This window comes from Penicillium griseofulvum, assembly GCF_001561935.1.
Source record: "Penicillium griseofulvum strain PG3 chromosome Unknown contig_80, whole genome shotgun sequence".
Classification (NCBI taxonomy): Eukaryota; Fungi; Ascomycota; class Eurotiomycetes; order Eurotiales; family Aspergillaceae; genus Penicillium; species Penicillium griseofulvum.
In genome coordinates, this window is record NW_024467471.1 from 5,107,915 (window position 1) to 5,126,263 (window position 18,349).

General features: G+C 47.8%; 8 protein-coding genes across 8 annotated transcripts; 5 read left to right on the forward strand and 3 right to left on the reverse strand.

Moving 5' to 3' along the window:
• Window positions 1-39: 39 nt before the first annotated feature.
• Window positions 40-1,333, forward strand: PGRI_028220 (uncharacterized protein; the record flags this gene model as incomplete). Its single annotated transcript, XM_040790535.1, has 2 exons — window positions 40-1,065; window positions 1,139-1,333. The coding sequence occupies 2 exons, from the start codon at window positions 40-42 to the stop codon at window positions 1,331-1,333; spliced, it is 1,221 nt and encodes a 406-aa protein (XP_040647488.1).
• A 193-nt stretch (window positions 1,334-1,526) lies between these two features.
• On the reverse strand, window positions 1,527-2,516 carry PGRI_028230 (uncharacterized protein; the record flags this gene model as incomplete). The annotated part of the gene is made up of 2 exons (XM_040790536.1): window positions 1,527-2,391; window positions 2,440-2,516. The coding sequence occupies 2 exons, from the start codon at window positions 2,514-2,516 to the stop codon at window positions 1,527-1,529; spliced, it is 942 nt and encodes a 313-aa protein (XP_040647489.1).
• Window positions 2,517-3,059: 543 nt separating this feature from the next.
• On the forward strand, window positions 3,060-3,755 carry PGRI_028240 (hemolysin III family protein; the record flags this gene model as incomplete). The annotated part of the gene is made up of 1 exon (XM_040790537.1): window positions 3,060-3,755. One exon carries the CDS (start codon window positions 3,060-3,062, stop codon window positions 3,753-3,755), a length of 696 nt encoding a protein of 231 aa, XP_040647490.1.
• A 1,182-nt stretch (window positions 3,756-4,937) lies between these two features.
• Window positions 4,938-6,034, forward strand: PGRI_028250 (uncharacterized protein; the record flags this gene model as incomplete). The annotated part of the gene is made up of 2 exons (XM_040790538.1): window positions 4,938-5,042; window positions 5,102-6,034. 2 exons carry the CDS (start codon window positions 4,938-4,940, stop codon window positions 6,032-6,034), a joined length of 1,038 nt encoding a protein of 345 aa, XP_040647491.1.
• A 310-nt stretch (window positions 6,035-6,344) lies between these two features.
• On the forward strand, window positions 6,345-7,419 carry PGRI_028260 (SDR family NAD(P)-dependent oxidoreductase; the record flags this gene model as incomplete). The annotated part of the gene is made up of 4 exons (XM_040790539.1): window positions 6,345-6,516; window positions 6,574-6,761; window positions 6,818-6,969; window positions 7,029-7,419. The coding sequence occupies 4 exons, from the start codon at window positions 6,345-6,347 to the stop codon at window positions 7,417-7,419; spliced, it is 903 nt and encodes a 300-aa protein (XP_040647492.1).
• Window positions 7,420-8,458: 1,039 nt separating this feature from the next.
• Window positions 8,459-9,759, reverse strand: PGRI_028270 (serine/threonine-protein kinase; the record flags this gene model as incomplete). Its single annotated transcript, XM_040790540.1, has 2 exons — window positions 8,459-9,102; window positions 9,162-9,759. The coding sequence occupies 2 exons, from the start codon at window positions 9,757-9,759 to the stop codon at window positions 8,459-8,461; spliced, it is 1,242 nt and encodes a 413-aa protein (XP_040647493.1).
• Window positions 9,760-14,071: 4,312 nt separating this feature from the next.
• On the reverse strand, window positions 14,072-16,612 carry PGRI_028280 (putative serine/threonine protein kinase (Prp4); the record flags this gene model as incomplete). The annotated part of the gene is made up of 3 exons (XM_040790541.1): window positions 14,072-15,519; window positions 15,583-15,803; window positions 15,858-16,612. 3 exons carry the CDS (start codon window positions 16,610-16,612, stop codon window positions 14,072-14,074), a joined length of 2,424 nt encoding a protein of 807 aa, XP_040647494.1.
• Window positions 16,613-17,867: 1,255 nt separating this feature from the next.
• PGRI_028290 (translation machinery-associated protein 7) lies at window positions 17,868-18,196 on the forward strand (the record flags this gene model as incomplete). Its single annotated transcript, XM_040790542.1, has 3 exons — window positions 17,868-17,889; window positions 17,954-18,043; window positions 18,099-18,196. 3 exons carry the CDS (start codon window positions 17,868-17,870, stop codon window positions 18,194-18,196), a joined length of 210 nt encoding a protein of 69 aa, XP_040647495.1.
• Between the last annotated feature and the right edge of the window lie 153 nt (window positions 18,197-18,349).

Here is an 18,349-nt window from a genome sequence, read left to right on the forward strand (position 1 = left end):
CTCCATGAAACACCCACCTCGCCTATCAAACACAAATCAATGCTTGCTGCCAACGACACCATTTCTGGGGCATCCTTCTATGAGTTAGATCCGCTTGCACCAGAAGATCTACCTGAAAATATAGAAAAAGACCTCTCGTTTTTACTCCGGCATAACAACTTCCATACACTCTCTCATCTTGACATCCCTCCGCCACTACGATCCGAATTCCTTATCCTCAACCCAGGAGAACCTCTATCAACTTCTCTAGGTATCCTCGAAAAGCTATTGGCTGAGGGTCGATTCCTTATTGCGGCGCATTTTTCTGCTTCAATCTTGACCTCATCTTTAATATCTCCGACAGAGATAAAGATCATCTTCTCTCTTTTCTACACGCGCTTAGCCTGCTTGGATCTGTCGGGCAATACTGTTCTCGCCGCACAGGAATCCAAAGCCCTGGAAGATCTGAGCTCGGCATTTTATTACATCGATCTCAAGCCCAATCCGGGTGTAGTTGATGATAAACAGCCAGAACAAGAACATGAACAAGACCTTCGTCATATTGCTCCATGGCCGCTTCGTGTGCTGGCCGTGAGACTCCAGAGTATAGGCTTTGGTGATTCTCGCCGAAGCATCGGTGGTTTGTACGAGATCGGCCAGGAAGCGCGCCGAGAGATCATGAGAAACGAAGCTACTGAAACTGAACGAGAATTATGGAAACAGAGATTGGCAGATCTTGGGGTTAGGAGCGTGAATGCGCTTATAGAGATGGGTGATTTCGATGCAGCCAGGAGATCACTTGATAGTCTGCGCGTACCTGGGCCGGAGTCAAACATCACAAAGTTGAGGAAAGCACTTTTGCTTTTGCGGATTGGTGATCTAGACGCGGCAAGTCAGGTATTTGGTGACGCTAATGAAACCAAAGAGGCTGCTTTACTGAAGCCCCTGATAAGCATGTCGGATGGTCGCTTTGCCGATGCAGTGTCTGAGTGGCGCATTCTTGGGGAGGATAGGACCAGGACAGATGGAGCCCTAGTCGCTCAAAATCTGGCTGTGTGTCTTCTATACATTGGAAAACTGGATGAGGTATTTGATCACTATATCACATACATCTGTTTGAAGGGTGAATTGAAAATATTGACTAATTCTTTGTTCCTAGTCTCGTCAGATCCTTGAGGCCCAGGTCTCGTCCAACCATTCGTTTGGCAGTTTGATATTCAATCTGTCGACGGTCTACGAGCTTTGTACCGACAGCGCAACTCACATGAAGGGACAGCTAGCTGATATGCTATCAAAGCAACCTGCTATCGGACATACAAATTTGGATCGGCCAAACTCAGACCTCAAATTATAACGCTTTGAATTGAAAACCACTTCGCCCTGGGGGCCATTGAATTCAATCTGTCTGCACACGATCTAAAAATTAATTAATACTCCTTGAATGATACCCCGTCTGCTAATGATACGACGTTTTCCCAACCAACGCCATGCAATGAAATCAACGCCACTGAATGCTCGTGTCAAGGAGAGTCTAGCCCACCATGTACTCATACACTCGGCGCACTTGGCTCCGGCTTGGGAGGGGCTCTTTGCTTAATTCGCTTGATGATAACCCTATCACCTTCCCGCTCCCAGCCCAGCTTCTCTTGTTCAACCAATTTCTCCCATGTCCAACTCTGTTCGTCTCCTGTGCAGCCACCCAAAACCCAGCTAATGTGCACGCTGAGATAGGCACTGCCCACGGCCTTGAGGGCGTGCCTGCGGACTCGATCTGCAGCCCAGTTCATCACTGCACGAATGTGAGAATCCACGCTGTTGTATAACTGCCAAAATACCACCCAATTATCGTGCATTAAGGCAGTCAAAACTTTATCCACTGTCTGTGACTGATAGGAATATTCTTTCCGCGCCCGGGAACGCAATTCAAATGCCGCAATCATATCTCCTTGTCGACAAGCATAATCGAGAATCAAGTATGTGACTAGTTCCTTGGCTTCAGCGCCGGGAAGTGGGTGAGATGTGTTGTGTAGTTTATCCAGAACGTATCGTAGAGAGGGGAAGTATGACGGTGGATGATGCGCGAGAATAGATAAGCGAATGGAAAAGACATGAATCCGCTGTGAGAATTCTGCTGGTGTAGCTGTGGCTGTCGCCAGAACGGCTTCACGCAGCTTCCGAAGAGAGAGAAGGAGTGTGGATAGCTCTGTTGATGGTGGCGGGATACCCTTCTGTGCGGGGTTTAATTTCAAGGGTGACCGGGAAGCGGGCGGATTGGAAGTCGCATCGTTTGAGGAACTTGTTGGAAGAGAATTCAATGCTGCATCGAGGTCTTTTGAGTGATGGGCACAAAATCGCATGTATCGATCGACTATGTTATCGAAGTACTGTGTCTGAATCTTATGATCCAACAGTCTGCGAATGTTAGCACAGCATTCGGGAGAGTGCATATCTCAAACGCACTTCTTATCCCCCTTTGAAACGAATCCGACATTTTCCAAAGAGTCGGATATTGGGCGTAAACGACTCATCTTTTCCATGTGTTGACATGTGTTGTCATAGTAGATCGACTGTCATTGGAGTTGATATAATGTTTGTCTTGTTTGTTTCCTTCCACGCCGAGGCTTTCCCAACACGGCGATTTCCCTACATTGCCCCAACTACCCAACAGCTGGAATTTCTCCCGTTCATTTTTATATTTATTTCTGCTTTTTCCTTAATTTTCGTTTTTTTCTAAAGATTTTATCTGCTGACTTGCCTTGCATATACTATTGGTCAACTTCAAAACATTCTGTAACTCATTGCATACTTGCATATCACATGTGATTATGCCTCGCCAGCGTCGCCCTATAGAAGATCAAAAAGTGTCGAGTCAGCCTACGGGGATGAATGCTGTCGGGGAGGAGGCTCACAAGTTGGTAAAGAGACTTGTTCATTGGGATGATCTACCTCACTGGCAACGCGACAACCATCACATCCTCACTGGATATCGGCCCGCCTCGTCCTCATTTTTAAGTTCATTTCAATCACTGGGTTACGTTCACAATGAGACCGTCAACATCTACACCCACCTCTTACCAGCAATGATTTCTGTCCCCGCTGCATACTGGCTCTACCACTTACTTTCTCCGCGGTACCGGGATGCGGCCGATTCTGATATCATCGCTTTTTCTTGTTTCTTCGCGGGGGCTGCCTTCTGTCTTGGCATGTCCGCAACCTATCACACCATCTCAAACCATTCACCTGTGGTTGCACGCATTGGAAATTCCCTCGACTATATCGGTATCGTGGGACTCATTGTGGGAAGCTTTGTACCTAGTGTCTTCTACGGATTTTACTGTGTACCCGATCTGCAGCACAGGTACTGGACCATGATCTGTACCATTGGACTAGGCTGCGTGATTGTATCCGCTTCTCCCCGGTTCCGCACCCCTCGTTGGCGGCCTTTCCGCGCCACCATGTTTGTTGGGATGGGCTTGTCTGCTATCTTCCCCGTACTCCATGGGGTTTCCATCTTCGGACTTGACCGCATGAGACAACAGATTGGTCTAAACTGGCTCGTTTTCCAGGGCTTCTTGTATATCCTTGGAGCCGGGATCTATGCGGCCCGAGTACCTGAACGACTCATGCCCGGGAAATTCGACATTGTGGGGAGTTCGCATCAAATCTTCCACGTGCTAGTGGTCTGCGCAGCAGTAGCTCACCTGACAGGGTTGCTGAAGGCATTCGATTATCGGCACAGCGGGGTTGCCGAGACCTGTCAGATTCCACGCGGCTGAGTTGGGGTCTGGAGCAACACAAGAGGTTAGACAACATGCTCATGGCAATTTTTTTAAGAAAAAAGAGGTAGCATGGAAATGTTCATGTAGCGTAGGTGGCGCGGCTTATGTTCAAGAATCTCTCAATGGTCAAAGGTCCCCCTGCTGACGATGACTCGAATTAGTATGTGCAACAATGACACAATGAGAAAGAAATGAAGCGGTGAGCACATAATTCTCTTACATGGACTAGATCTGGTCAGCCGATTAAAAAAAAAATAGACCATTTTGCTTCTGTTTCACATGGTTCCTAGCGTTGTCCGTTCGTGTACTTGTGTGCCATTGAGAGAGTAGTAGGGCCCGGGACCAACAGCCCTTGTTAGCAAAAGGTCTTTTTTCCAATAAAGCAGAAACTTAACCCCGAAATTGGCGTTTATGATGTTGCATCAGGGTGTGACGACTACCAACAAAAGGACCCCTGTTTCTCTGGACCTTCATATCACGAGCATTGTTCGAAAATAGTGAACGCTGTTAAAGCAACTTTCCTCTTACCAGATCAGGTCGGATCAAACTTAATGAATGAGGGAAGATGTCTCCTTTTTAACCTCAAAATAAACGGTTTCCAGTTTCCCATGCATGGTTGATCATATGGAACTGGGGTTTCACAGCGGCTGACCTCCCCAGGGCTGCGGCTGCGGTACTTTGACAGAGTGACATTTCTACTCCTTGAGAAGCTTGAGCTTGTTTTGATATTGTGTGGGGGGAAGGCCTTATTGGATATGTGCGGTTGTATTCATTTCTATTTCTAATTTCCCTCTTTTCTTTTTCCCCCTTTTTCTTTCCATATCCCATATATCACCGGACCCCAGGCTATAGTATTATCATTGATATCGTATTGGGCCTACTAGCTTCTTTCGTATTTCCCCCTCCCTCCTTATCTACAACTAGCAACATACAATGCTTGGAGAATCCAATGGCAGTCCATATGCCGGCGGAGATACACCCAAACTCCGAACTGCGTGTGAAAACTGCAGGCAATCTAAGGTGAAATGCAACCTATCTGGCAAGAGTGTTTGTACTCGTTGTCTACGTCACGGCCTACAGTGTCAATACGGATTTGCAAATCGATCTGGTAAACCAAAGGGTAGCAAAAACAGAGCTACCCTTCGCAAATTAGGCCAGTTGCAAGAAGAGAAGCCCACAATGCGTGGGTTCCGCAGTAGTCGGCTCGTTGCCCCTGTGGCCGACATGGAACCGCTAGTTGGGAATAGCTACGGCAATATCCCAGACCCAGCAATTGACAACGATGTAAGTTTTCCCTTCTGTTTACCAATTTGACATCTTTTTAATAAATTGTCGTCCTATAGGTCTGCTTGATATCAAATCAGCCAGGCTTCTGGGAAAGTCCCCGAAGCTTCGGCAACACAACAACCCTAGAATCATCTGTCTGTCCGGGACAGTTGACGACAGTCGAGAGCTCCCCATTCACAGATCTCGTGGACCCATGTCCCACCCTCCCAGCCGGTCTGGGATATCCACATACGCCCGTCACGCCGACATTTCTGTCCGGAGAACTGGCTGACGGAATGGGCAGTCCATCTCTAGGTGGTTCGGTGGCTTCGCCATATCCAATTTCTCCATGCGAGTGTGTGGATATGCAGCTATTTCACATGAACCGGTTGAACCACCTACTCGCTGGATCAATGCCCCTGCGACTCGACCACAGCCTGCAGACAATCAAATGCACATTTTGCGCCTGTCAGGTGTTCCTGCAGTGTACTAAATGTGCTAAAGACAGCACGAACCTGTTGCTGACGATCTCGGTACTCAATCTTACCCTTCAGCTCTTTGAGTACTGGGTTTCGCGGGAGACGTCTCGCGCCCCACGGCCAGAACATGGGGTCGATATCCGCTACGGATACTATGAGATATGTCACGAGGAAAATAGGCAGATACGCAATTTCCTGCTCCGGGGTCTGTTGCTACAGTGTCGGGATGTATTGCTAGCTCTGAAGAGCACCGCTAGTGCGGCCGACATTCAAATTCCCAAGTTGGGCGACCAGGAAGGCTCAGAGCCGAAATTATCAGATGATCATGCCAGTCAGAATTGGGCTACTTCAGAGCATGTCGGCTTACTTTCCGACTTGGATGCTGGTATTCTAAGCGGTACACCCAGAAGTGAAGGCCTGCTTCCTATCATTGCAGGCTATGAAGCTACTCTCTCGGCATTTTTACAGTCGACTTCGTGGGGGGAGTGTATCTGTGGATCTGGACGAGTGATGCATGATGAGTCTCTTTGAATTATACCCACATATGGGAGGTCAACTGTTTTAAGTGTATAAGGAGGAATGTAGAAAGCCAGGACAAGCTGGACAGTAAACGCAGGTCGGCTATAACAGAAAATCGAAAAACATATCGGCTATATTAAAGCAATAAATTGTGTTATAAACCCCATCTCTATGTTGTATGCTCTATGTTGTATGTGCCGTATAACCCCAGTAACCCCACAATCTCGGTCCGCGGCGGGCCTCGGTCCAAGAGCCGAGAGGTATAAGACCTTTCCCCTCTTGAAACTTGAAGCTAAGGACTTACACATATTCAATTTCCAAAATGGCTCCCTCCGACCGTCTCAATCAGGTCAATGAACACCTCAACTACCCAGCCGGTCTACTAGCAGGTCAAGTCGCCATAATCACCGGCGCAGGCCAAGGCATCGGCGCCGAAGCAGCCCGACTCTTCGCCAACGAAGGCGCAAAAGTTGTAGTCGCCGATATTGATGCCGGTAAGCCATACTTACTCATTCTATCCCTTACCGTATCTAATTAAAAAAAAAAAACAGCGAAAGCCAACTCCGTCGCCGACGGAATCAACGCTGCAAAGCCCGGCCGAGCCCTCGCCGTCGTCGGCGACGTCCTCGACAGCAACTATATAACCGACCTCGTAAAGAAAACCGCCGAGTTCGGCAACGGCAAGATCCACATTATCGTGAACAATGCCGGGTTCACGTGGGATGGCGTTATTCACAAAGTACGCGATCTTAATATACCAACATTCAAACTAGCAATGCACTAACCCAATTCCAGATGACAGACAAGCAATGGGAAACCATGCTAGCGGTCCATAATACAGCCCCGTTCCAGCTTGTGCGCGCTGCAGCTCCGTATTTCCGCGTGAAGGATAAGGAGCCGCGCGTTGTGATCAACATCAGCAGTACAAGCGGCATCCACGGTAATGCGTAAGTACCCGAGACTCCACTCCAACCATTTGCCCAACAAAATGCTAAAAGCAGAATAGTGGACAAGCCAATTATGCAGTTGCGAAGGCTGGTGTCGTCGGGCTGACACGTACGATTGCGAAAGAATGGGGACCGGCGTTCGGGGTGCGGTCGAATACTATTGCGTTTGGGTTTGTGACGACGCGTTTGACGGCTGCCAAGGAAGGAGGTGCTTTTATTACCACGCCTGATGGGACGAAGGTTCCGTTGGGAATTCCTGGGAAGCAGCTTACGGTTAAGACGGGCGCTGCAGTGGAGGGTAAGAAGGAGGCTGTTGCTTATCCTGATATTCCGCTGGGTAGGCCTGCGTCGCCTGTTGAGGCTGCAAGGGCGATTGTGGGTGTTGCGTCGCCTTGGTTCTCTTATGTTAATGGGGAGACGATTCGGGTTACTGGTGGGCGGAATATGTAGATTCTGTATTTAATTATATTCTAGTTTGAGCTAGGTATATATATATATATATATGTGAAATGGATTTGTTGAATGGTACTCTATATATATTTACATAACTTATTGAAAGTGCAAATATATATCTCCTAGTTAAGATGCTGGATGAATGTCACCCTACTATATATATATCCGTTAACCACGAGCTGTACAAGGTTGGTACTGTAAAACTTCATCTCACTTTAGACCCATCTACCATCAACTCGGAATTGATTCCACTTAGGCAGCAGTTTCACAGCTCACACGAGACACAAAACATCCCATGCTCGAGTCTCGGCCGTAGACAGTGCAACGTTGTACAACAGGGTTTGGAAAACGGTTTAGGAGATTGAAGTAGAAAATGTAGTGTAGAATTGTACACCGAGGTATCATATCGTGAAAAAGGGAACAAGTCCCGAAATGTCCCGCCAATGCGAAAGTCTATGCACAGAAGATCACCCTTAGGTCAAAAATAAACAAAAAGCCTCTCCCAAAAGATAAACAGAGAAAATGAAAGACACTCCCGTGCGTCAACGCCAACTTGAAATGTCCAAATACATCCAAAATAATAACCCCGTATTTCATCAGCCCGCCCAGGGGCGTATCTTCAAATCATGCTTCCCAGTGTATTATCACGCCAGAAAATAGAAACGTAAACAAAAGAACCCTCCAGGTATGTGTGGAAATATTAAAACAGTAAGAAAAGGAGATCCGGTCGCAAGGGAGACACAGGACTGTGGTCAAACGGTCCATGCAAGGTCATAGTCGTAAAGCCAGGGAAATGTGGTCCAGGGGAGAAAAAGAGTAAAGAATTATGTCCAAAGGGAAAAGAAAGCTGGCCGAGTCCAGTGGATCATGATCAACGCGATCAACTTTTTTGTTCGGCAGCTTGGAAAAGAGTTCGCTCGGTGGCGGAGAGTAAGGGACCCGGTGTATATGCAAAGGGAGAGCCCCGGAAAGAGATCAAGTAATAGAAAGGTGAAGAGAAGAACGTCAGGTCATGCAGCTGCGAAGCAAGGAGCAATTAGACGGGGATCTCAAGGCCCTGTAGGTTGGGGTAATTGAGGCCATAAGCAAAGGGATCAGCGGGGAAGAAGGGCTCCGCGCAGACAGAAGGGAACATAGCCTTGCAATCGGGGACCTGCTCCGAGACTGCAGGCGACATGGTATCGATATCCGAGTAATCCTCGGTAATGGCCGAACCGTCGGAAGCAGCAGACTGGGAGAAGGCCGAGTATTGCGCGGAGTCCAATGACGAGCCAGATGTCTGGGCATATAGAGGTTCCACAGGGGCCATGAACATTGGCATCTGGGGCTGGGGAATGTAGTCGATCTGTTCCGGCACCCAAGGAGTTTGAACCATGGGATTCTCCGTGAAACGGGGGCACTCCAGGATAAGCTGGCGCAGCTCCGGGATGGAGATCCGCTTAATTGGGTCAAGCTCGAAGACGCGGCTCAGTATACTAACCATCTCGGAGGAGAGAGGCAAAATAGTCTTCAAGAAGAAAGGGTCCTTGAGGTAAGCCTGGAATGTGGAATCCTCGATCGAGGCACGTTTCCATGGGTTGCGACCGCAAGTTAGATTGACAAGAATCACGCCCAGACTCCAGACGTCGTTGGCAGCGGACATATAGCAAGACAAAGGTCGGGCGTTGGATTGTTGGCATTCTATTAACATGTCATGTTAGCCACATAGCCGTGGACAGAAAGGGTAATTGAAGACATACCAGGTGACATATAGAAGGTGGAACCACATCCAAAGTCGGTCGTATAATAATCAGTCGTCGCCAGGCCAAAATCGGCAAGTTTGACGGTCATTCCATTTTCGGTCACGAGTACATTCTCAGGTTTGAGATCCCGGTGATAGATTCCAAGAGAATGGCAGAATTGTACGGCGTCCAGGATTTGGAGGAACACACGCTTGGCCAAGAAGTCATTCCCGACAAAGTTTCCCTTATCGGTGATGTTAGAGAACAGGTCTCCTTCTGGGCAATACTCCATAACGACATAGGTACAATCCACGGAATCCATGATGCGGACTAATGGAACCACATTGCGGTGTTGGCTGGCCAGGTGATGGAGTCTAATCTCACGCTGTTGGAATTTGAGTTGACGGGCATCCAGACCATCCTTGCAGAGAACTTTGACGGCATAGACCTCGTTGGTGTGAATATCCACAGCGGTGTAAACAACGCCATAGGCTCCGACACCCAAGACACTGGTGAGTTCCAACCGGTTGGCTAATACGAGTCCTAGACGATCCTGCGGAGCACAACGGCGTGGAGCCGGTGATGGTGGTGGTGTTGGTAGCATGGCCGGGTACATTGTCCTTGGAATGTTGTGTAGAGTGGATCCAGTTGGTCCTCTCCAGGAGATAAGGAAAGGGAGAGTGAGAGAGAGAGAGAGAGAGAGATCGCAAGTTCCAGGGAGATTATAAGATAGTGCCTAAATCCACGGATATTCAAAAGGCATCCATTCCAATCCAAAGGTTTCAAGATGGTCCGATCTAGATCCGTTTGGTCCGGTCTGGTTGTGTTTGATAGAAGTCGAGAGAAGGAGAGTCGCACAAGGAACCAGAACAACAAAAAACAAAAACAAATTAAACAGTTGAGAGTAAAAAAGGGTTTTTGGGGAAATATACAAAAAAAGTTGAAGTAGGAGAAGGAAGATTATTATAGAAAGGATATCAGGCAGATGGTCGCCTCGTGGTTCGAGAGAATAATAAAACCAAGTGGGAAATGGCGCTAGTAAAAAAAGGAAAATTATATTAAAATCCCAAAAGGGGAAAGATCGAATGGAAATCTAAAAAAGTAAAAAAAGAAAAAAAAAAGAAAAAATCCTAAAAATCTATGATGCGTACAAAATTGACCAAGGAAGACCAAAACAGACCAAAAAAAGACACTAAAATTAAATAATATAAAATTATAAATCATAATAAACCATGTGTACCGAAGCGGTGTGCATGCCCGAGTGTGGTTAGACCAATCATTATGACTCGGTCTGTCTTTCCTGCATACGCCACAACCGATGATTGGATGGGGTCAATAACGATCGACTGGAAACTGCAGCTCCTATTTTTTTTTCTCATTTTTCTTTTTTTATTTCTACTCTTCTAGGCTTAGTGTGGCAATGCCTTCTGTCCACGTATCCCCCCTGTCTCCCCCAACGGTGTTTTTTCTCCCTTGAAACCTCCTGACACACCTTTTTTTGCCAACGCACCCCGCCACCTACATTCCCGCCAATAAACTCATGGTCCAGCCCCACAAAACTATGGCATTTTTAAATCAGATATGGTTATATACTTACGATGGAGAGATGTTTGAATGCATATCTGTCCTTTTTGTTTTATTCCGTGAATGATTTATATGTATGTTGTATGTAGATTAAAGAAAAATTATACTTGAAATTCAACCTCCCATCTAATCTTCTACACCGTCCTTTGCACAGACATCAAATAAGCCCAAAACCCCACATGGCCCCTCTCCTCCACCCCCCGTTCTAGGCTGACTCGGGTCTAGACAGGACGCTAAAGATGTTCAAGAGTGAGGCGATGATGGAGGGCCGCTATGGCCAACCATTTGTTCGAACTGTTCGTTTTCGAGAATCTCCAAAAGTAGCTGAGGGTGGGGGTTGGCGCTTCCCTGCTGACTAGTTCTGCACGGTCCATACACTTCATCTTTCTTCTCCTGGCGCTAATGTACCTTGACTATCTGGGATATCAACAATAGAATGACCTCGTATTATTGGTCTTGCGATGAGACTTGCGATTCCTGCCGTCTATCCTTTTGGACTTTGGTCCTTCTGTTGGGTGGCTGGATCTTTTTATTTTTTTTTTCGCCCGTCAGCATATTAGTTTATAGTTCAAGGTAGACTCCGTGATAGCCGGACAAGAATAGGTCCCCCCCCCCCCTGTACAGAGTAGCTGACCTTGACCTTGGAAGTTGCCTCGAGTCTTTAATCTCCTATCTCACCACTTGCGTCATATACAGGCAAGGGCCATGTACTAATCCGAGTCTGACTTATTCAAACTGTATTCCCCGGGAAAATATGTATAGCCAAGGGCGCCAAACCAAGTACTCTGATGCGGAGTTATCACACTCTATTGATATTATTGCGGTGAGCAAGTATCCAAAATCAATAATTCTACCGAAGCTCCCTAGATCTACCCCTGCGAGCCCGCAGATAGTCCAATCACCTGATAGAGATCGTGGTTACGATTCATCACATCCGTTGTCGGTTCAGCACCCGAAACCTGTCCATGCAGATATGCTGTACAAGAATGACTAGTCCCATGTACAACAATGTACTCCGTACTCTTGAATGTCGCACAAAGTATACATGTAGAATATCTGGACTCGTGTGATATGATACGTGCTATATGTGATGAACGCCCGTTCCCCTTTGTGTACCGTGCCTTGCCTGCCTCCGGGCACAACGATTAATGTACCCCAGGATTGGCAATGCAGCCGGCTGGTCCAAAGATCAACAAGGGTTTCTTGTTTCTACCGGGCCGTTGCTTTTTTGGCGTGTTTTCGTTGCTTTTTTGCTTTTGCGACCGGTAAATTTGCTTAGTGTGTACTATGGTCGCCGGCGCGAGTTGGTCTCGGGTTATGGTTTCGGGGTCTACACCGCTAGTGATCGAAGATATGTCACTACAAATGTTTTATATTGTGCTCCGTACTGTTTGAGGATATGGTACAGAGTACGGAGTACAACATGTATCTTGTAAAGTGGCCAACTTATTGGAAACCGGGTACTCCACCAACGCAAGTACTTCGTATGAGATTCACCGCCACACATCCATATTCCCAAAGTAATTCCTCTTACAGTGTCAAGGATTGTTGCCGCTCAACGCCCGGCGCAAGACGGTGCCCTGCAGGTGGCGGGACCCACATTATACACAACATCTAAACATCATGATTACTGTGGTCTGAGTATTCTTAGTATAGCGCGAACATCCATGTCTAGGCCCAGTCAATAGACCAATAGAGCCAATACCTCTGACGAAAAGGGGGTCGGAGATTAAACGCCCTATTTTTGCGGAATCTTTTGCCACGGGGCAAATCTCGTGGGTTTCGTATCCTAGATGGACTCCGACTAGTGTTTTTCCAGTGGCAAGGGGCACCTTTCTTCCGTTGATCGCCGTCGCCTTCTGGAACACTCCACTTCCACACGATCCGACTAACAACATATGTACAACGTAATTGTGTGTTGTATATTATCATAATTAGCATAAGGATCGAGAACATGCTATTGATATGATTGACTATGATATCGTATATCGAGTACGTGGTCCTGCAAGTAAACTGAACCACATGCAGCTAGCAAATCAACACGGAATAGATATCCAATCTTATTGCTTTTCCAAACCAACTATAACCAACACAGAAAGAAACAAATATCTCCTAGTTCCAAGCAACTAGCTAGGCCAAAAGCAAATCTAAGACAAAAGAAAAAAGAAAAACCGTTCCAATCGGTATATCCAACCCCCCAAACCTGCCTCCTATTTGCCCGCAATTCCCTTGATGACACGTCTTCTACCTAATGGCCACCAACGGCGGGAAACACGAGCGCAAATCGAGAACTCCCGCCTCTGCCGCAGGAGAACCGGAGATAAGGAGGCAATAGTCTCTAGTGTCATGTACTCCATAGAACGTACAGAAACATGCCAATCGGATATTCTGGCATCTATCTACGTACCAGTTAACTATTGACTTGTAAGGTTTGTACTCCGCATAATCGTATCGACTCGAATTACCGAGTCCAAGGGTGTCTCTCCACAACCCAAAAATGAGAAACCGGGAAGAGTCCAGTCGGCTATGTATTTCTGAACCGCGGATACGGGCTGGACTAAGACTGAGTTTGGTTTAGAGGCAATCTAGAACTCTTCGAGGATTTAGGTTCCATGGGTTTGTTGGGTCTGAGTGATTTTAATTGGATTGCGGTATTTAGATCGGGTCCGGGCTTGATGGTTCCAAGGTTGGTTCTTTGTTTATTAGAATTGGGGCCATAGTAGATTGTGCACTATACGATAGAGTGGAATCGTAGTTTGATTAGTTCTAGATCTTGGAAGTGTTACCAGTGGCTTGGGTCAATAGGGGGCTAAGGTAGAAGGGGGGCGGGGCTGGTGTGATTGTGTGCTGGCGTGATCTTTTGTCTGTGATAGTGATGAATTGGATTATCGCGCGCTACCGATGTGTTGGGTGTTGCAATTGGGGGCTAGGGGCTTGTTTGTTTTTGGTAGGAGTTGGCGTGGGACTATGGAATGATGCACGGATTAAGGGGTTTTTTTGTTGGCTACACAGAGCTATGCGTCTCTAATGAGAGGTTGGACAAATTCCAAGCCACCCTCGGTTTATGTAGGAGTCCTAAAAATGAAGATGGACAGAGGCTGGTGCCTTGTGAAAATCGTATATGACATTTGAGAAGTTGACTGCTAAAATCGTACATAGACAAGTTGAATGCTAAGTTACTGCCATAGTTTGCATATTGACAAAAAAAGACCCATAGATCTCACCCGGTAACGCCGATCCTTCCAGCCAGGCTACGCTATTCCAGGACCAGGGTTGGACAACCTGGTAAACCCAGAGTGATCAAGGTGCAACCCCCGCAGTAAAAGTCACTTCAGGCAACTTAGTTACACCCTAGGCGCCAGGAACGGGTGTTTCAAAGCTTCAGCCGGTGTGATTCGTTTCTCAGGGTTAAGACACAAGCAACGGTCGAGCAAGTCCAGGAACATAGTTAGTTCTTTGACCTCAGAATCGGGCATTCCGCGTGTTCCTTGTGCCATGAGGCGACTCTTCAAGTCGCGCGTCGGTTTCTTGAAGTCCACAATCTTGGTGTGGAGACGGCCGGTGATTTTGTCTTGCTCCACGCTGTGAAAGTTGAGCATTTCGTCAAAGTGATGAGGAGACAGGGTTCCGCGGCGAAGAAGCTTCGCCGGGTACTTGCCCCGGCACTCCATGATGGAGCGAAGCATTTGATTGTTGTCGCGGCCAGTAAAGAGAATTTTACCTGTGTAAAGCTCAAAGAGAGTACAGCCAATGGACCAGACATCGATGGCGTAGTCGTAAGGGATACCCAGGATGATTTCCGGGGCACGGTAGAATCGACTGACGAGGTATGGCGTAATCTCATTTTCAGAGGCCGGCGACGCCGAACCCAGGTCACAAATTTTCAGGATGTTGCGTTGCTCGTTCACAAGGAGATTGTCCGGTTTAAGATCAGCATGCAGGATGTTACACTTGCGGAGGAGACATAGCCCAAGGAAAATCTGTTGGCCATAGGCCCGAACTGCGCGCAGGTTCAAACCAATGTCCCTACCATACCTCTTCAGGACCTCACGTAGGTCCATGCTAAGGTTCTCAAACACCATGCACAAGTGACCCTTGTGATCGAAGTATCGGTCGAACTTGATGGTGTGCATTTTTTGCTCCGGATCGGCTTCCCGTAGTTGCTCTAGGATGCCAATCTCCTTCATACCGGCCTTGCGCATTACAGCGTTCTGGCGAATGATCTTGACGGCAACTGGACCCCCTGTCTGGGTGTCAGTTGCACGTACGACAGACGAGAACATTCCCTTGCCGAGGTTTTGGTGGACATGGTATCGTCCGTTGATCAGCTCTCCGAGTCGGACAGCATAGTATCCTTCCGAGTCGTCCCAGTTATCCATCATACTGACATCCAGTTCTTTGCCCTGGGGTACAGCTGTGGCCGAAGCATGTGACGGCTTGGGGTCAGGTGATTCCTCTGCGAACATGTCATCGTCGTCGTCTGCAAACATATCGAATGCATCTGCCTTCGGCGCTGGCGCTGGGGGAGCATCGGGGAGGAGAATGTCCTGCTTGCCAGGTTTGGTCTCATCGTATGCTGCAGAGGAAACGTCGTGCTTTCGCTCCTGTACATTGCCATGCTTTTGGCTTTCTTCCTTTGTATCGAGAGTTGGGTCATAATCAGCAGCAGAGGGACCATTCTTATCAGCATCGACAACAGGTGTATTGGCGTTGATTGTGTCCATGTCTTTTCCAATACTGAAACCAGGGAATGCATCCGCGGGCTGTTCAAAGGGAGATGCCCGTGGAGAATCTATCGAGTTTACGGGCGTTAGTTTCGCTGATATCAAGGCAAGCTTGTTTGAGAGAAACCTACCGGATGCTTCCTTTGCGCTAGCTGGTTCAGTGCTAGGTGTGGATGAATCCGTTTCAACCTCACTGACGTTCAGTGCTTTGAGATGCAGTGGCGTCGCTTGGCTTCGATGTTTCGCCCGGATAGCTTCACGACGTTTTCGGCGAGCTTCGAGTGCCTCGGCTTCGTTAATGGGTTCAGCAAGCTCCGGCTCTTGCGCAATCTCCGGCTTAGGGATGGTTTCTCTATGGCACATGTTAGTCACGCCTTCTTCAACGCCCGTAACAGAATAAACGTACTCGTCAGCTACATGTGCTTGAAGATTAGAAGCAGCCTGCACCTGGGTCTTTTGTTTTTCAGCACCAAGCTTTGACTCCAGAGCAACGGCCGAAACCTGTCCTCGTTCCCTCACCAAATGTTCAGTGGGCCAGCGCCTTTCATTATCCGCTGAAGACTTGGCATTGACCACGTTTGAATCGGGTTCATCATCTGAATACTTCTTGGGCTTCCTCGTTTCACGGTAAGGCGATCGGCTGCGGCTGCGGGTGCGCTGCCGCTTGTCCTTGTGTCGGTCATATCGCTCATGGCGGTCGTAATCATCGCTGTATCGGAGGGTTCCTCCATGAGTCTCTTCGCGATCATAATCGTAGTATGAGTTGGGGCGCCGGTTGGGAGCCGGTCTGTCACGGCGTCTGTCGTCGTACCTAGACCTGTAACCTCGTGGAGGCTCCTGGCGGGGTCGCCGGTCGTAACTACCATCATAGGACTCGGGAAGATCGTCGTAATTGCGCTTCTGGGTCTTATTTTCTCTGTACGGGGAGCGAGAGCGGGATCTCGATAGGGACCTGGTCGGCGACCTCAGCCGGGGTGGCGATCGAGTGCTTTTCAATGAATCGGGAGATCTGGGCGCAGAGGATGGGCTAACTCTGGGGGGACGGTCAACGCTGGTGCCATTAAGAGGAAGTTTTGACGCAGTTGCCTTCGTCTCTGGGACTGATTCCACGATCTCACCCTCAGAGGGAACTGATGGGGACCTCGACCTGGGATGGGACATAATTGCGGGGCTCGAGAATTGCAAACAAGGTGCGTAGACAGTACTTTTAATCCTGGGGGTTCTCTTGGGGTTTCACTTCACTTGGCCTTTGGCAGAAGCTTCAACAATGAAGCTCAGTTAGCGAAAGCTCTAGTGACAATAAGTCTTCTCAAAGGATTTGTGAAAGTCCATCCAGATGTAGGAGGCCTGTGTGAAGACGAAAGCCTTGAAACAGTGATTAAAACTCCAGGCGCACAACTTGTCAAAGAGACAGACTTTGGGATGGAGATAAAGCACCTGCACAGGGTAGATGAATTGCAAAAGTGAGGCATGTCGGCGGTCGAACCTTTGCTGGTCAAGATAGGCAGAATGTGCGCTAGTCCAGTTGTGGTAGGCGGTCGGGTGAAATTTGCTGCTATCCTTGGCAGAGAAGGTTATCGGATTTTTAAAGAGGATTGATCCTGACATACCGGATAATCCCACACCGCCTTCCTGATATTTCAGGACCGCCTTCTCAATCCGGTGCGACCAGGGTTCCGGCCATAATTTCTGTCGCTCCTAGTGTAATATTCTGCCACCATAATAATCCTCGCTGCATTTTAATCAGAAAAAAATTGTACATTTCTGTATGAATCCTGCCTTTACACTCTAGAAATTAATCATCATATTTCTTAGGTACCTCCACGCGATTCCGGCCACGTCCGCGTCCTCGTCTGCCACCACAACCGTGTCTACGCGGAAGACTTAGGGACGATCTCTAGCTCGGAACCCGAGTTAGAAAGTAGGTATTTGGGGTTGAAGGTGGCCATATTAAATCTAAAATTAATAAAGTTGTTTAATAAAACATAGGGTAAAGGAAGGCAGGGTAGTAGATGTAACAAAAGTGACTTAATTTTGTTAGGGGTTTATATACAAATTGCAGGTACCTAACTACTGTCTTGTGTCCTACAATGTGTGGTTATCCATGGGGGCCCTTTTTAAAAGACACCACTAACCTTTCCTAGCCTAGCCTCTAGGTATTGTAAATACCAGGGTCTAATAATAATCTAACTCTTAGTAGAATCTATTTGTATGTAATTGAAATAATACAGCATTCCATACATGATATGGTAATTTTCACGAAAATAGCCCGGACTGCGCCCCAGCCAGGGTGGCCACATAGGGTGTGGATAAGCACCCCTCATGTATTTTTTTTCCATTGCCAACGCCGTTGAAACACCCCGCCATTCTTAACCTCTTTTCAATCCGCTCTCCCAGTTATTTTATTCCAGACAAAATGGGTGGCATCGGCAGAGAAGGTTCGTATTACTTCACATTTTAGTAACCTTGGAATCATGTTCACTAATATTTCATGATCTACAGGTGGCAAGGCCAAGCCCTTGAAGGCTGCCAAGAAGGAGAAGAAGGAGCTTGACGAGGATGAGATCGCTCACCAGGCCAAGCTCAGAGCTGGTATGGCTGCTTAATCACCGTATTCAGAGAGTCACTAACTAATAATTTCCTTTAGACGCTAAGGCTCGCAAGGAGATGCAGGATGCAGCCAAGGGCAAGAAGGGCCCTCTCAACACCGGCCAGCAAGGCATCAAGAAGTCCGGCAAGAAATAAACGGATCGAATACATCGACGGATCACTTGCCGACAATCCCCACAACGAGTCTTGACACCGGGTTTCTCGAGTCCATCTTCACGACCTACACGAGCCATGTTCAATGAGAGAGCGGAGGATGGGTTGGCTTCGAATGTGTGATCGCGCCTGCAT